The sequence below is a fragment of the Mugil cephalus genome, chromosome 16 (assembly GCF_022458985.1).
Source record: "Mugil cephalus isolate CIBA_MC_2020 chromosome 16, CIBA_Mcephalus_1.1, whole genome shotgun sequence".
NCBI classification, from domain to species: Eukaryota; Metazoa; Chordata; class Actinopteri; order Mugiliformes; family Mugilidae; genus Mugil; species Mugil cephalus.
The window spans coordinates 16,564,535-16,582,561 of NC_061785.1; the positions used below are offsets into that span (position 1 = coordinate 16,564,535).

General features: G+C 43.4%; 2 protein-coding genes across 3 annotated transcripts; one reads left to right on the forward strand and one right to left on the reverse strand.

Moving 5' to 3' along the window:
* The first annotated feature begins 195 nt into the window (after positions 1–195).
* Positions 196–5,487, forward strand: chadlb (chondroadherin-like b). Its single transcript, XM_047609857.1, has 11 exons — positions 196–364; positions 1,748–1,912; positions 2,024–2,218; positions 2,313–2,468; positions 2,542–2,687; positions 2,825–3,106; positions 3,198–3,417; positions 3,524–3,797; positions 3,888–4,300; positions 4,388–4,554; positions 4,722–5,487. Exons 2-11 carry the CDS (start codon positions 1,748–1,750, stop codon positions 5,023–5,025), a joined length of 2,322 nt encoding a protein of 773 aa, XP_047465813.1. The 5' UTR covers positions 196–364; the 3' UTR covers positions 5,026–5,487.
* On the reverse strand, positions 5,416–15,892 carry l3mbtl2 (L3MBTL histone methyl-lysine binding protein 2). 2 transcript variants are annotated; one of them, XM_047609855.1, is made up of 19 exons: positions 15,759–15,892; positions 15,474–15,502; positions 14,618–15,042; positions 14,391–14,505; positions 14,122–14,255; positions 12,355–12,430; positions 12,009–12,085; positions 11,648–11,765; positions 10,645–10,779; positions 10,381–10,469; positions 9,972–10,218; positions 9,388–9,458; positions 9,071–9,175; positions 8,434–8,581; positions 8,268–8,350; positions 7,948–8,182; positions 6,853–6,915; positions 6,612–6,761; positions 5,416–6,528 (listed from the first exon to the last, which is right to left on the reverse strand). In XM_047609855.1, the coding sequence occupies exons 3-19, from the start codon at positions 14,966–14,968 to the stop codon at positions 6,155–6,157; spliced, it is 2,571 nt and encodes an 856-aa protein (XP_047465811.1). In that variant the 5' UTR covers positions 14,969–15,042; positions 15,474–15,502; positions 15,759–15,892; the 3' UTR covers positions 5,416–6,154. The 2 variants fall into 2 exon arrangements, with proteins under 2 accessions (XP_047465811.1, XP_047465812.1); XM_047609856.1 differs by lacking the exons at positions 14,122–14,255; positions 14,391–14,505; positions 14,618–15,042; positions 15,474–15,502; positions 15,759–15,892 and adding an exon at positions 13,160–13,710.
* Positions 15,893–18,027: the final 2,135 nt, after the last annotated feature.

Genomic DNA, 18,027 nt, shown 5'->3' on the forward strand with positions numbered 1-18,027 from the left:
GAAAGTAATACAATCTGAAACAAATAATTGTTTCTACCGCTGTTTTTTGACAGTTAAAATAATACGAGGAGTCTGTAAACGATTCTCTTAAAGTTACCAAGGTCAGCGGCAAAGCAGTGAGGTGTAAATAAGTTTTCAGCTCGGGGTGAGCTATTCCTTTAACAGGCTCAGAGGAGCTGTGTGCGGACCCGGGAGGTGGGTGGTGGGAGGTGGAGGTGTGTCAGGAGAGCGCAGTAGTGGATCATGGGGATAAACGGAGTTTGTTTTGGACGGGAGGGGTAACGGGGGTAAGAGCGGCAGAGACCGTGAGAGAATCAGCGGCCAGTAACGACCTTCATCTGGACGGAACCACGACGAAACCACGGTGAGTCTGCGCGTAAAACTCAAGATTTCACATTCCATGATTTAACTGTCTTAATTGGTAACTGGAGAATACTTTATCATAGAAAAAGACTAAATTAAAAATGAGTGTCCATGTTTAGCATTTTTTTTTTTTTTTTTTTAAATACACAATCTGTTTTATGGCATATTAAGTTTTGCTGTTCTAAAAGAGAAATCAACTTATCTGCTTACTCATAGGCCAAGACAGAGCTGACACTAATCTGTATAAAATTCTGTAGTTTTCAAATAGTTTTCCTGGTCATTTCTGACTAATGTATTCAGATGGCTAGAAGACACACACCTTTTTCTCCAGAAACGCAATTTGGCACAACACCGGCAGAGAAAGACACTGTGCGTCTTTGTGCGCGGCCGGCGCGGCTGCTCCTCTGCGGTCTGGACTGATCCCCACGGGGACGCGGACAAACAGTCCGGACGGAGGAAATTCCTCCGTCTCTAGTTTCTTGCCCCTTTTACAAAACAGTGGCATTCTGCAATATATCAATGCTTTTCATATAGCAGACTTCGAGAAGTTCTCGCGCGTTCAAAGCTAATCCAAACTAATCCAGGGTTTCTGCACATCTATTCTTCCCAGACATCTTTATGATTAAAGTGCGCACAATGTATGAGATAAATGCACGTGTTCTGTAGTTATTGCGATGCAGCAGCATCAAGATAAATGCGTGGGCATGGCACCACACGCCGTGCACATACACAACGTTGAGACTCGGGAGCGTGGAGCCGCGAAGCTTTTCATGTCCATTCCTATGGATCAAGACTGATCCGACATGGGAATGTGGTTTTAAGGCATTCCAGTGAAGACTAAGGCAGACCAATCTGGCCAAATGGAACTAATCCCCAAATTTACTGAATCATGGAGGCTTTTATTGCGCTTTGGAAGATAAACCCAGGTGACAGACCTCGTCTCACAGAATAACTTCAACAACAAATATGCTACAATGCCCATATGACTGAGTGAAGAGGCAGGCTAGGATTTGGATTCCTGTACACTAACAAACATTTGTTTGCATTAATATTATGTTATAAATGCCACTATTAAAAAAAGAGCTATGCTACTTAATCCATTACACTAAGTTTATATGTTAACAATCCAAAAGACTGAAGAGCACAGGTTCAATCTTTAATTATGAACTGTATTTTATTTAAAATCTGTTCAGTAAATACGGGAGTCAAACAATGTGACAAAAGGTGTCTCTGAAATATAGTAGAAGTAGAATGAAATGGAAATACTAGCTTTGAGTGAGAAGGTCTTAAACTAATATTGAATAGTTGCTGGTGCTTCACCAACGACCAAGAAGTGAATCACGCCCTCATGGAGAAGTGTAAATGCTGTCATGTTTGCTCTCAGATGTCCTCCCACCGTCTTCCTCACACCCTCTGGGTCCTGCTGCTCCTCTGCATCTCAGCAGTGCACACGGCAAAATGTCCACAGCAGTGCGTCTGTGACCAGATCCAGCTCACTGTGGCCTGTGTCAACAAGAACTTGACCCAAGTTCCAGCTACCGTTGATGAGGTTTCTCATTCATGACATACATACATACAGTATAGACTTTATACCCGAGATGAATTATTCAATTGCAATACTTTTCCTTTCTTTTGTTCGTCAAATCTCGTTTCCTTATAGATCACAGTGAAATTGGATCTTCGAAGTAATGACATCCAGGAACTGCCCACCGGGGCTTTCAAACACACTCCCTACCTGACTCACCTGTCTCTGCAGCGCTGTAACATCCGTAGGGTGAAGGAGGGGGCTTTCCGCGGCCTTGGTCGCTTAGTCTTCCTCAACCTGGCTAACAACAACATTGATATCCTCTACCAGGTGATCACAAACTCAATTCAACATATCTCCCATAGCTTTTAGTTAGTGAGGATGACTAAAACTGTTGGCCTTCCTTTGTTTTTTGTGAGTCCAGGAATCATTCGATGGTCTGTCCTCGCTGAAGCAGCTCATGATTGACCGGAACCGTGTAGAAGAGATCCAGCCAGGGGCTTTCTCTCAGCTGGGCTTCCTCAACTTGCTCTCCATCACACACAACCAGCTCGTCTACATCCCCAACATGGCCTTCCAGGTACGCAAACACACCACCGCGGCAGCCTCCTGCCCCTGGAACATGAACTACAGCCAACTTGTCCTCCTTCCAGGGTTTGCAGAACATCAAGTGGCTTCGTCTAAGTCACAACTCCCTAAACTACCTGGACACGGAGGCCTTTGCTGGTCTGTTCACGCTCACGCGGCTCAGTCTGGACCACAACGAGATACAGTTCTTCCCCACTGAGACCATGACTAGGTAAGACCAGTGGCACCTGTGCCCTGTCATGGAGCTTCAAATAACCTGTGTTATCTACAAAAGATAGAAAAGCCTGAGAAAGAATATCTCATAGAAATAGAGAACATCTGAAACATTCACTCTCTCTGAAATTCCAGACTGCCAGAGCTGACTCGTCTCGAGCTGAGCTACAACCCCATGACGTACCTGGGAGAGGAGGTGGTGTCCATGGCCAAGCTGACCCATCTCTTCCTGGACCACATGTCCCTACAGGATATGGCCAACACAGCTGTATCAAAATCCCCCAACCTCATCCACCTGGACATCAGTCATAACCAGCTACGCGTCATCCAGCCGTTCTCTGAAGGCACACCCAACCTTGCACGCCTCAACCTGGCTGGGAACCCCATCTACTGCAACTGCTACCTACGTCCTCTAAGGTGCAGCAGACCTCTGCAGATTATGAACTCAATTACGACTGTTATTTCCCCAATTAGACCATTTCATTTTTTTCTTTTTATTATGCTACAGAGAGTGGGCGATCCGTGGCAAAGTGAAGCTGATGGGGACGTGTGGAGGACCGGCCCATCTCTCAGGGGAAAACCTGGAGGCGGTTCATCCTCCAGAGATGCGCTGCCAGAGCCAGGAGGCCATGCTGAAGGCAGAGTTCGAGGAAGCAAACAGGTTCAGGCCACCACCTACTGTAGAGCCGGAGAATAAGGTCAAATGTCCAGCCAACTGCGTCTGTGAGGTGAGTGGGTAGGTGTGCATTTACATTAACAATAGGCTGGAAATGTTAATTTGGTATATCTTGGTCTTCTTTGTCCACTGTCTTTCCATCTCCTTCTGGTCTACAGGCAGTAGAACACCACTCTTCATGTGAGAACCGCGGTCACACCAAAGTGCCTCGAGGTTTCTCCCCCGACACACGTCTCCTGGACCTTCGTGGCAACAACTTCCACTACATCCCCAGCAACAGCTTCCCTGGCGTCGCCCAGGTCGTGTCCCTGCACCTGCAGCGCTGCAAGATCGTGGAGGTGGAAGGAGGGGCATTCAGTGGGATGAAGGGACTCATCTACCTGTACCTGTCTGAGAATGATCTCACTTCCCTCAGCCCCGATGCCTTTAAAGGTCACTGACAAGCAGAATTAGTCGAAAAGTAACTTTTGGCAGATGCTTAAACAAGATCTTATCTTCAGTTTCTGTTACCTGAACCCACAGGTCTGCCTCAGCTGACCTACCTCCACCTGGAGAAGAACCGCTTCACCACCTTTCCCAAAGCAGCTTTCAACCTTGTGCCCAGTCTGCTGGCGCTTCACTTGGAGGACAACAGCATCACCAAGCTGGAGCCTGGGATACTGACAGGAGCTGAAGCTCTCAGATCCCTGTACCTCACTGGGAACGCCATCGAGAATGTGTCACCCAGGGCTCTGGACCAGGCAAATGACCTCGATATGCTCCACCTTGGTGGAAACAAGCTGACGGAGGTGCCCACTGAGGCACTGAGCAAGGCAGGCAACCTCAGAGACCTGAGGCTGTCCGGGAATTCAATTCGCTGGGTGGGGCCAAATGCATTTCAGCCCTTGCACAGGTCACTAAAGGAGTTGTACCTGGATAACATGGGGCTAGAAAAAGTAGGCTATGTCAACTTTTAGCCTTTTATCCATGACCTAAATCTTCCTTTTTTTTTAGCATCTTCTGTGTTCTGTGTCACACTCCAGATGTCGCAGAAGTCGCTGGCAGGCCTCGGTCCTGGGCTGAGAAGTCTGTTTCTGGAGGGCAACCAGTTGGAGGAGGTCCCTGACTTCCAGAGACTTACCTCTCTGGAGGTTATCAACCTGGCTGAAAACCCTCTGATGTGTGACTGCCCTCTACTGCCACTACGCATGTAAGACAACCACAGCCCAATGAGTGTAGTCAGACCTAAAGAGTTCAAATGTAAACATATTACACTAAACACCGGCTGACTCAGCGTAAATATAAGTTACTACTTTGAATCTTTTGCTTCTGTCTGGGTATTGGTCAAATAATCAGACCTTCTTCTTCTACATCTAGGTGGATTGAGAAAGTTAACCTCAAGGTACGAGCCACCTGTGCCAATCCTCCTGAACTGAGGGGTCGAAGGGTCAAAGACGTCCAAGTCTTCAGGGCCTGCCCTGGGGGAGAGAGTCTGCCTGCAGCCCCTACTGTCACCACAACGCCGCCCAAGGCGCCCAAGGCACCCAAGGCAACCAAACCCAAACCGATGCACCTCAGCGGTTTTCGGCATGTCAAAATGCCCAAAGCCAAACCTCGTAAGGGTCCAAACACAAAACGGGGAGCAGCAAAGAAAACCACAAAGAGACGCAGCATGGCTTGAATCTGCTGCACCTGGCTTCTGTACTGAAGGGTTGAGACCAAAGCTTCCCAAAACAAAAAACAGAAAACAGACATTGAACTCTGATCATAAAATGTAAACTGGCACCCCCTCTCATCACTTTTCATTCACACCATTTATCAACCAGTTATCTACCATATTTCTTGTTGTTCCACTATGCTGATTTGAGGTCAATACGACAGTCACTAGTTATAGCGTGTGCACCTGAGAAGCTCTACATGATGTTCTAGCATCTCAAAATGCTAAAATTATGTTCACACATTCAGCAAGGCAGCCATTTTATCTGACAAGCAACAATTTTAGGCTTCAGGCTAGATATTCTTAACCACTGCAGCCCCACTTGTATAGAAAACCACATCAAAACAGTAAATGTATAAGGGTATTATTTTTATCATTGAATGCATATGTACAAAAGAAAATAAAAGGTGAAGACTGTCAAACATAGCAGCTCATCATGATTTTCAGTCATATTTACAGGTTTGATCTCAGACTGTGTCGCGTTCATAAAAGTAAACAAGTTTCTGCAGAAATGCCTCGTTAGAGTGGAACATAAAGAACGTGAGGTAGTTTTCAAACAGTTTAAGCTGCTTCAGATGAACAACATGCAATCTTATTTTTAATGTAAAATATTTGTACTGTCCTCCATCAGCGATTTGTCTGTATTAACATTTTGTAATTACATCTTTAAATGATAGCTCTTGTTAGTTGTGGAGTCATAATGCCGACACACGAGAGAAATGCAGTAATGAACATTAGTGTTTTATCTCACACTTGCCACTCTCTGAAGTCTGTGTCAGGTTTGTGATTGTCCTTTTCTTGTCAGCAGATTAGTTTTATTTTACGTTGTATGTGATTAACAGTCAGTCAGTTTGACTAGCAGCAGACCAACCTTTCAGAAACGTAACCAGCATCCTGCTGCCTCATAACAAAAAGCTTAAAGTATACTAGGTGGATGAGGAGCTACATGTTTTCGCCTACATAACAAGGACCAAACTCTCAGTAATTATGCATTTGAACAATCAAACTAGTTCTCCCAACTAACATACCCCTGGAGGCTTTTTCAACCTCGCAGCCCTTTCAGTCTCTTTGCTCCATCTTCAAGCCGACATGCTCATTTCACAGTTCCTCCAGCTTCTCCTGTAGTGTCTTTCTCAATATTGGCCTCTGTGCTCTCATCCATGGTAGTGTCATTTTCTTGATTTGCATCCACTTGGTCTGGTATTTCATTTTCACTCACCTCCATGGTGCCATCACCAGCAGAGCTCTCTTCCAGTGATCTGAGCTCTTCTCCTCCGATTTCTGCAGTTTTAGTTTGCGACGTCTTTTCATGTGCTGCATTTTCCAGGCTGCTCTTCTCTGCTGACTTAGTCCGCAGCCCTCCGTCCTCCTGCTTGATTATTCTCTGAGAGTCTTGTTGAGGGTTGTCTGGAGGCTCGATCGGGGTCTCCATCTCCATCTCCTCCACTTTCACCTGCACTGACAAGACTACAGAGACACAATCATATGAGTTATCAACTCTGACACGAAGACAAGAAAATGGCAAGAGCTTTTGAGAGCTCTCCACTTACTCTCCTGCTCCTCTGCCTCAATCTTGGGCTGGATAAGTGGCACTACCGGAGGAAGGCTTTGAGCACCATCAGAGACACTGGCCTCGGTGTGCTCATCACCATCATCTTTGGCTTGGTCCTGAGACAGCCTCTTCTTTGTGTACCTCTTCTCTATAGAAGGTAATGCAAGGATGTCATTTTCCATAACCGTCACATGTGACGTAACACTTAACACGTAACACATTTCTGAATCAAAACTTACTCTTTTTCCCGTACACAACCTTGCATTTCTTGCTCCGAGGCCCCTGGTTTTCATTTAAAGGTACTGTGAAACAGAATGATATGTGAGATTCAGAAACATCCAACACCACTGACCAGCACACGCTACCATCTGTGATAACTGTTTTATATACACTCACTGATGAGCTTTTTGGGTACACCTTTTGTTTCTTTTTGTCTTAATTCTTCATGGCATCGATTAAATAAAGTGCTAGACGCATTCCTTAAAGAGTTTGGTTCATATTAACACGACAACATCACACAGTGGATGCAGATTTGTCAGTTGCACATCCATGATGCGAATCTCCTGTTCCACCGCACCCCAAAGCTGCTCTACTGTATTAAGAGCTGGTGACTGTGGAGGTCAACGTGCTTTTATGCCTTTATGTTTGACCCCGACATCTGAATGTTGCAGCAGAAATGACAAACTGTAACCTTCACTTCCTGTTCCTTCGCTGACAGGAGTGGCACTCGTGTGGTCTGCTGCTGCTGCTGCAGCTCATCTGCTTTAAAGCTTAATGTGTTGTGTGTTCAGAGATGTTCTTGTAAAAGGTTAATGTTAATGTTGCCGCCTTTCAATTAATCAGTCTGTCCTCTGACCTTTGGGATCAACAAGGCATTTTTACCCAGAGAACTGCTGCTCACTGGTTATTTTTTCCTTTCCAGACCATTCTCCGAGATGGTTGTGACTGAAACTATCAGCAGATCAACACTCTCTAAAATACTCAGACCAGTCCACAACAAGACACCAACAACAAGTCACGTTTAAAGTAATTTAAAATCACATTCCTTTCCCTTTTCCAATGCTCAGTTTGAACTCAACCAGGTCATCTTAATTTGCCAACATGTCTAAATGCACCACGTAGCTGCCATGTGATTGGCTGATAAATATTTGTATTAGGAAGCAGTTGAACAGGTGTAGCTGATTAGATGGCCAACAAGAATATTTACCTAGAGTTATCAGATCAGTAATCAGATATTTAAGTTCAAAGAGACGCAGGAGAATCACCAACATTGCTTCACTGACACCTGCTCTCCATGTTGTAGTACTAAGGGAACTTCTAATACGGGTGTTTACCGAGTCCTGGAGGCGGCTGGAGCTGGTAGCCCATGAGCTCACACCAGCCAACGGGGTAGATGTCTGGGGACTGGTGGTCGACCCACTGGTCAAACTCGTCCTCCCAGCCGTCGAAATGGATGAGCAGCAGGCGGCCGACGCAGCGCTTCACTGTGGCCACACACACCAGCCGCGGCTCCATAAGGTCCACAGCTTCCAGCTTCATGTTGGGGGAGAAGCTGTGACCTGGGTAGTCCTGAATGAAGTAACAAAGTTGTTAGCAGTTGGTTTTCTTCAGTATGACAGTGTGCTTCGTGCTAAGTTTGGACTTCCTATCTTACAGCATTGAACAGTCTCGCCGGAGCAGCTTTCGCTTTGGTTTCCTTCAGGTATTTGTCCCAGGTGAAGGTCTGAGAATCATAACCTGACGGTAAACAGATATAAATATCATTAGTAGGTGCTTTTATTAACAGTGTGATGCTAGAGTTGTGTGGAGATGATATTCACCTTGGGGTACAGTGAGAGGGATGTTGTTCTTTTTGCAGAAGTCCACTGGGAAAATGGCATGAGACGAAGCATGGTAACAAAACCAGTCGGAGCCGTTGTTTGATATGGTGCCGTCGATGCCCACCATCAGGTAGCCCTCGAACAACACCTGGGAAGAGGAACGGATTCTGACGCCTCAACTATATGTATTGGTACCAGTCCCATAACAGGACGTTATAAATCTGTTTTCCAGTGGTTGATCATCTAGAAAACTGAATTGGCCATCTTTGTCAGCTATCTTTGTCCTCATATGTCGGTCTTCGTGGATTTCTTTGTGCCATTTGAAAGCAGTTTCTAACAATTGCTTCACCATTTTCTTCTTCCTTTTCATTTTGCACCTTTAAATACTAATGTTTTTGAGCAGCAAAGACTTGATCTTCAGAAGGCTAGAAAATGTGGTACTGGCTCTGTGTACACTGGCCTATACTCGGTCTCCCACATGTTAGTCTGTATCAGAGGTATTTCTGAAGTATCAAAACAACAAGGATAATGAGTCAACAGTGAGGGTAATAAAGGGCTACTAAAGCAGCAGGCCACCACCCACTTGACTGAGGAGAATAGATTAGATAACGCACAAAACCATAAATAGTGGCCTCACCATGTGTACAGTGGCGACACAGATGCTTCCAAGGTTGAGAGGGTCAATGGCCTCCAGCTTCATTCCCTCTTCAAAGAAACTTCCCTCCATATAGACAATCCGCGGCTGTAGATAACACACGATACAGAGGCTTAACATTCGCTGTCACTCGTGAATCTGGCCAAACTCTTTGACAATGGTCTGAATTTCATAATGTTGATAAAACGTGGACTAGATGTTCCTATGAGAGTATTCCCATCAGATTAAACATATCCATCCACGGATGGACAGAGGGTTTAGAATGAAGCAAGTAGGAGTTATTAAGATTGAAGCCTTACCTTTTTAAAGAGTGTGAATGGAGTGTCAGAGTTACCCTTCAATCCTCCAACGGAAGCTTCCACAGAGTTGGCTATAGAAAAAATAAATAAATAAAATTTATGCAGCAAATTTTACCAAATCAGTATCAAAGCTGTGAGAGACGTTGACCTACAATAATGAGTAAAAAAACAAAAAAAAAAACACATAAAAAAGTGACAAATTGTGCTACTGTTTAACCGTATATATCAACCGTCTATATCAACATTATTTAAACCCGTTGCCATTTTATGCCTGAAGTCTAATAATTCAAATTATTCCAGACTGAGCACCATTTCAGATAATTGTTTTCCATTACCTTGTTAATCCCACTACAAAACTCTTGTTCCCCTTTGTATTTAAATTTAAATATTTTTTCTTCCCCTTTTGAAAGCAAATTGTAATCTGATTTCTTGAAGACGTCTTGCCTCCCAGACATAAATGTATGTGACCTGATGGAATGATTTCATCCTATATCCCACACAAACTTTCACTGGATTTCTGCATCCTTGTCTGTTGTCTTTGTTTTCATGCTTTTCCTTCAACCGAGGCTGGTTTTTAAACTTACACGGTGCTTTAATGGCATGACCCACTTTATTGGACCAGCCTATCGGGTGCAGGAGGGGACTCCACATGTGGCACCAGAAATCTGCGGTGACGTTGGGAGGGGCGTCGCTTTGGTCGGTGTACACCAGCCGCAGGCGTCCGCCAATGATGGAATCTATGATGGCGATGCGGGTCCGGCTCACGTGCTTGGGGTCCACCACCTCCACGCGCATCCCCGCTTTGAAATTGGTCTTCTTGCTTTCTGCCAGCTAGGGGGAGGAATGAGAGAAGGCGACAAAGAGATTATTTCGTTTTCATTTAATTCTGTGAGATTGAACTGTTGATTTAAACCAATATACTGGGAACATGCACAAGACACGATGGATTAACATTTTGGGACATGTGAAAACTTAAGGCCACGTGAAACTTACCTTCAAGTAGAAGTCAACAGGTAGAGTGTGAGCCCCCACCAGCTTTTTCATGAGATACTCTTTCCAGTCCGAGATGTTCTGCTTCACATCTATAGGCACAATTTGTCAAATGGTTGGTGTTGAACTAACACCAACAGTAAGAAACCATTTCCCCAAACCTAATGCCACATAGAAGCCATTGAACACTTTTTTTTTTAAAACTTTGTCACATGCAGCTGTACGTTTACATGGCAACATGGTCTGAGTTTGAATCCAAATCCTCACCTTGTGGTGGCACCAGCAGCTTGCCGGTCATGGCGCACCACCCAACTGGGTTCAGCTCTCCAGACACAAGGCTGCACCAGAAATCATGGCTGCTGTCGTGCTCAAAGCCTTCATATCTCAACAGAGCCTTGTATCCTGCAGAAGAGGGATGGGATGAAGAAGAGGTGTGACAGTGTTTACGTGACTGCTTTGCAATAAGTCTTTTAGCACGGTTCCTACTGTTTGAATGAACTAATGAATAAGTTCAACTTTATGTTCAGCACCATAACCAGTACAAAGTCCTGTACAGTTATAGCAACATTAAGACTCCGATTTTTTTTTTCTCCTCCATTCTCAAAAATTTGCACTTGAATACACAGATGCAACGACTAATGTCCATATGTTCTGTGGCTAAACTGGAACAAATAACTCTTCAAAGTTGGAGACAACAGTCGGCATTTGTCATTCAAAGCTTGGGACGGCTACAAACTGTGGTACAGAGCTGACCTTTCCGGAATCATGATGACCTGGTGGTCTTAGTTTATTGATTCTGGATGATCATGCTGCTGATATTTGAGTATTTCAATATTCAGATGAAATGAAGATTTTAAAAAAAGAGAGAAAAGTCCTTTGTGGACCCTTTAAACTTTAAGGTTTTGTTTACTTTTGTCCCTTTTGTTTCACTAAGATGATCATCTGAGACATAGGTCTTCAACAGGGGGGTCCACGAACCTTTGGTTGATTAGACATTTCTTATACATTTTTATTTTTTTTTTAAATTTGTCCCCACAATTTTGAATTTCTTTAAATACACATTAACATGAATCCATGTGATGGAGGCAGAAGATGTTATCTTTCAGTCAACGCTCCACTCATTCAGCGATACAGGAGCTGTTTCAACAGCGCAGCATTTCACACAGAGCACCACCCTAGCTCAGACCTGTCACTCTAAGCTTCCTTAAAAATCACAGTTACAAAACTAAATGTTTGAGGATGTAATCAAACCCTGACAATCGTACCACACCTGCAATCTGGATGACAGTAGCAATCCAGTAGACTTTACTGGGAAGGATGGCGTTCGTGTTCAGGACCTCCACTTTAATCCCGACACTGACGTCGTCCCAGTGGGCACAGAGAGGAGCCTGTGGAAAGGAAGGTGAGGCGTTTCCTTACAGGTCATCAATGTGATTTCCTGCGTGTGCTCCAAATCCATATATTTTCTCTGATCAACACTAGCGTATATTTTACCTGATCACTGTGATTTAATCACATTCAACTTGGGCGTGTTTGCCGTTTCTGAGTCCATGTGGGTGTATAATTGGTGAACGTTCATCTGTGAGTGTAAAGAAAGTCGTCTCTAATTACATATGGGGGACAGGACTCACATGTCTGAAGCAGGAGACGGACGCGGCCAGAGATGTTTCCTTCTCCAAGTAGGTGCCCCAGTCAAAGCCAGCAAACGCTACAGGATGAAAAGAACAAAGGAATCATGCGGCTGATGTGGGAGTTTGTGAAGCATCTGTATTGTGTAGTAAACTTTTTGTCCCCCACCAGAGAGGCTGCAAACTTTATGAACCTGTTCTGATATGTTCAAACAGTAAGTGTAATGTGCAAGCACTAACTTTTGTAACACAATCATTCATTTACAGTTTATTGCGTATTGCTAATAATACACTTTGCAGTGTTTATACATGCTGTCTGTGTAAATGTGAGTTTTGTCATTGTCTTTACCTTCAACTCCTGTCGGGGCTGGATGGGCTTTGTTCACCTTCTGAAGCACGGTGGCATTTTTTGAGGGGGGCTTTCCCTGAAGAAACAAACAGAAAGAAAGAATTACTAACTCTGCCAATATTACAGTTTCTATCTGAAATATAAGTAGCAAAAAGTTTTTGTTAACTGCAACACTGCATGGGCATGTTCACTTGCTGGCACCGTGACTTTGAGGAATAAATTGGAATCAGATCAGTTCATCACTGAGCCCAAGAGATCATGACGATTGGATTCTTTTTAAAGGAAGTTGTTGTTTCCCTTTCTGAATTTGTAGACGCGGGTGGATTCACTTTACCGTCAGTGAGAGCTGTAACTGGGAAAACCAGCAAGTATTAACATCAGATAGTTTGAAACAAGACTCTAGCCTTTGTCAACACAAAAAAATGAGGCAACAATATATTTATTGAGCCTGGGATTGTATCTTCCTCCTGACAAATGACTGCATATTACGACAGAAACCTTATTATACAAGGAACAAAAACTAATGTTAAATATTCTCATCAATAAATCAAGTTTTTGTTATTTGAAAAGCAAAAATGTTACTTATGTTACTTCTTCTGGAGGAGTATGTTATATTTTTTTATTTTCTCATTTGAAAAACAAAAATATAATTTTAAAGTATAAAATAGAATCCGTGAAGTAATACTATAAAGTGTTCTCAATTCTAAATGAGAATATAAATTTAAAGAGTTTTTTTCATTCGGGATCTTAATTTGTTGTGTGAATAACCTCGGAGGTGAACCACTGTCCTCACTAAGGGACTCACCAGCTGATCCAGACTACTGGCGCTGGGGTCACCTGTCTCCGTCCCTGAGGTGTGCGTGGACGGTGAGGGGACGGCGGAGGTCTTCAGGAGGTGGGCGCGGCGGCTCGTCGGTTCCAGCGCGTCGCGGTAGTCTCCGGCCTTAAAATGATTCCCGCACACGTAGAGCCTGCTGAGGATGTGCGGCGGAGTGTTTGCACTCATGTTAAGGCTGAACAGCCATTGCCTCACTTTCTCTGGGTCACCCAGTGGGAACCGATGGAAGATTATGCTGGGCCGTTTCGTGCACATACAGGCGTCCACGCAGCACTTGAGAACCATTTTTTTTTTTTTTTTAACTATTTACACTTCCGCGAAGTTAGCAGAGCTGAATGAGAAGCCGACCACATTCAGACAAGCTTACGGGTAGACACATGTCAGTGTTGGTTCAAGTCCCGCGCCGTGGCGCTGTCCTTCTTCTTCTACTCCTTTATTTCCCGCAGCCCGTAAACACGTTGCGACCGATACCGCCACCGCGTGCAGCGAAAACTCTGACGTGCAGTCAAAAACTTGTAAATGTGCGCAGAGATTTGTAAATGTGTAATCTTTTTTTTTTTTTTACAAAATAAATAAATAAATAAAAAATGATTACAATAGTGAAAAACAAAAACTAAGCATAAAACACCCTGTGTCCCTTCATTTCCACCTCTAGGACACCTCTTTATAGGTTGAGGGAAACGCAGATCTGCAGAACTCCCCTGTCGTTCGGCAACCTGCATGTGACTCACATTTCTTTGCAATGAGCCCAAGCTAACAACTCCGATCAGCATTCTGCGAGCAACCGTGGACCAGACAGACCTGGCTGGCTCACAGTACGATGGTTCTGTGTTTCAGCCTGAGCTTAATTACAACCACCACACTGGTGCTATCCAGAGTTTAAAGGCACACTGTGTTTCAAGGGAAAAATAAATAAATCTTTTTCTCACCTGTAGACGTGCCAAGATGGAGGACTTCTTGGAGTTTGATGAATATGAGCGTGAGCAGGACGTACTGCAGAAACGTTTCGACTTTGAGAAAAATGTATCAACAGTGCCAATTTTCCCACACCTCTCACACACCACTGTAAAAAAAACAACAAAAAAAAACATTTATAGCAATAAAAGACATGTCCTTGAATGCCCTTAGAATATAGATTTTTAATTATTAGATAGTGCCAGCTCTGCTCATGACAAAGTCGACTCAATCCGAGGCTCACCTGGTTGCTCATCAATGCATTTCTTCCGTGGCTTCGACTTTTCTCCTGTCGGTTGTTCTTCACTTCCTCCAGCGCCAGCGGCAAGCTGAGTCGCTTCCACTTCATTGTACTCTGCCTGTGAAAAGAGAGAAATAAGATCAGCAAACAAAAAGCATGTAAGACACTCTGATTTTACGTCACACCTGCTTACAACGTAGAAGTGCGTTTAAAAATGTCTGCCTACTTACACTAGCGCTATGCTTTGTTGGTTCAGACAGAACGCCCCGATGTTGTATAGCAGGCAGGCAGCTTTTACAACCGGCTCCGCTGCAGGAGAAACAGCGTGGACGAACAAATACCGTAGGAACTGCTCCCGGTCTCAGCTTTAGAACCCCTGCAGGGGTTCTGGTCTCAAAGTACTCCCTGCCAAAATGCTCGCTGCAAAGATGAGAGTTGGGTGTGGCGACCCACTGGGCACGTGTGCGCTGGACCTGCTTCTCCCATTTGCGAAACTCCTCAAGGTCCTTGGGGAATCTGAACATGGCCACACCATCGTCTGCAGTTTTGCCGCATCCATATGCCACACAGTGGTAGGGCATCTTGTCTCTCGGAGCTTAACGCATAACCTTTTTTTTCCGACGGATCTGTTCTTCTTTTGAGTAGTAGAGTGTCTCTAATGATGAGGAAATGAGGAAAGAGATGGCAGCATGTTACAACCAGCACACAATTTCCTAATTAAATCACAGATACATTCCACAAACATTATGTTTCTGTAAAACCGATGTGCAGTTCCTAGAAATTTGAAAACAGCTGCGGGAGAGCTTGATGACAACATTTTAAATTGACAGTAACATAAGTTACCAACAGTTTCTCAGCCTTAAACGTGATATATACGAATATGATAGCTCTGTTTAATTTGACAATATTTATACTGTACATTTAAGGTGGAAATGCCTGATATTTCATGTCATTCTTATTGATAAAACAGAAACTCACAAACACGTCATGTACAAGAGACAATACATTCATTTCCAGAAAGAGTTAAACTGCACACTGCGTTTAAATGGAAAAATAAAAGTATCCTTTTCTCGCCTGTATTCGTACCTTGGGGGGACTTCTTGGGCAAACTTGTGCTACATAGAACAAAAAAGCAAGAAAAGTTAACACTAGGTAAACGTCAGTGGCGAGACTACCACAAGAAGTAACACATGCTTTCATTATACTGTTAGACTTGCTGTTACAGCCTACTTTATCAAACAGGTGCATAAGGTTCATCAAAACAAAGTTAGCTCACGTGCTACTGTACATGCAGGCTAACCGCTCACAGTGCTAATAGCAGGTTTGAGTCATTGTGGAGCGGAGGTGGGGTCGTCATTGTTTTAAATGTACCTGGACAGCTGATGAAGTATTAAAAGAATTCGGATATAAGTTGTTGTTCAGTTATATCTTCTCATCTCATCTTCAACTACATGAGCAGCACTGCATGCGGTCGACCGCTTTTGACGTCATCTCCCTTAGCGTGGAAAATGCATTGTGGGAGTTGAGGTTCTAGCAGGACGTAACCAGTCATTCACAGATTAAGAGATTGGTTAAATTAATAATGAAAGTAGATAATAACATCAGTAGTAGCTAACACAAAAATAAACGCTAGGATTCATTCTTAAAAATAAAATAAAATAACATTTAAAAAAAAAGCGTTGGCCCCCTTCCTGATTTCTTATTTTTTGCAAGACAAATATAACACAAGTAAAAACAAAATGCACTGAATGAAGGTTTTAATTATTAAGTGAAACAAAATCCAAACCCACATGGCCCTGTGTGAAAAAGGTGATTGCCCCCTAAACCTAATAACTGGTTGGGCCACCCTTAGCAACAACAAACTGAATCAAGTTTATGCAGTAATTTGCAGTGTCTTTTACAGGGCTGTGGAGAAATTTTGGCCCACTCATCTTTGCGAAATTGTTGTAATTCAGCCATATTGGAGGGTTTTGCAGCATGAATCACCTGTTTAAGGTCATGCCACAGCATCTCAATAGGATTCAGGTCAGGACTTTGATTAGGCCACTCCAAAGTCTTCCTTTTGTTTTTCTTCAGTCATTCAGAGGTGGACTTGCTGGTGTGTGTTGGATCATTGTCCTGCTGGAGAACCCAAGTTCTCTTCAGCTTGAGGCCACAAACAGATGGCCAGACATTTTCCTTCAGGAATTTTTGGTAGACAGCAATTCATGGTTCCGTTTATCACAGCAAGTCTTTCAGGTCCTGAAGCAGCAAAACAGCTCCAGATCATCACACAACCACTACCATATGTCACTACTGGTATGATGTTCTTTTTGTGAAATGCTGTGTTACTTTTATGTCAGATGGAATGGGACACACACCTTCCAAAAAGTTCACATTTTGTCTCGCCAGTCCATTATTTTAAGTCTTGGGGATCATCAAAAACTGAGATGAGTCTTTATGTTATTTTTGCTCAGCAGTGGTTTTTGTCTTGACACTCTATCATGCAGAACATTTTTCATACACACTGGCCTTAACTGAGACAAGTGAAGCCGGCAGTACTTTGGATGTTGCTGTGGGGTCTTTTGACTTCTTGGATGAGTCGTCTTGGGTTAATTTTGGTCGGCCGTTCACTCCTGGGAAGGTTCACCACTGTTCCATGTTTTCACCATTTGTGGATAATGACTCTCACTGTGGTTTGCTGGAGTCCCAACGCTTCAGAAATGGCTTTACAGTCTTTTCCAGACCAATAGATCTCAATTATTTTATTTCTCATTTGTTCCTGGATTTCTCTGGATCTCGGCATGATGTCTAACTTCAGAGGATCTTTAGGTCTACTTCACTTTGTCAGGCAGGTCCTATTGAAGTGATTTCTTGACTGAGAGCAGGCGTGGCAGTAATCAGGCCTGGGTGTGGCTAGAAAAATTGAACCCAGATGTAATAAATCACAGTTGAGTTATGTTTCAACACTTCAACACATTTTCACACATGTAGGTTTGGATTTCCCCCTTTAATATTAAAAACCTTCATTTAAAAATTGCATTTTGTGTTTACTTGCAAACACCCTTTTCACACCACTGTAATATATAATAAACAATGTTTTACATAGTGTAACAATACTAAGGACCTCAAAGCAATAAGGTCACACACGTATCTTTATGCGTTTTAATTCATTTTAATGCAGGAATGAGCCGTTTGCAGTTTCATTGTACCAGTTATGTGTACTTACATTGTATGCCTTAAGTTGGATTTATGCTTCTGCATTGGATGCATCTCCAATTGTGATTGGACCAAAAATCATTTCATGTCTCTCACTGGTAGGAGAGGCACAGAAAATTCTACCACCTTCTACCTCCTATTCTCCTCATTTCCAGACATCTTCTATTTATCTTATCTATTTTGTGTGTTGCAGTGATTTCAGAGTAAGTAATTGTTCTTCAGTATTTACTGTATGTCACACTGCTATTAATGCTTACAACACTGTAGCCACTCATATGTGGAAGGGCTCTCTGTAGAGACACCACTTTGTAATATCTGTTGTGCTAAAGTAACTAATAACTCCCCTATTCAACTGCAGCAGTCTGCTTGTATTAAGAGCTCAAGTGAGTAAAGAGACAATGTAATCCATCATCATTGTACCTTAATACATGAAGGTTAGTCA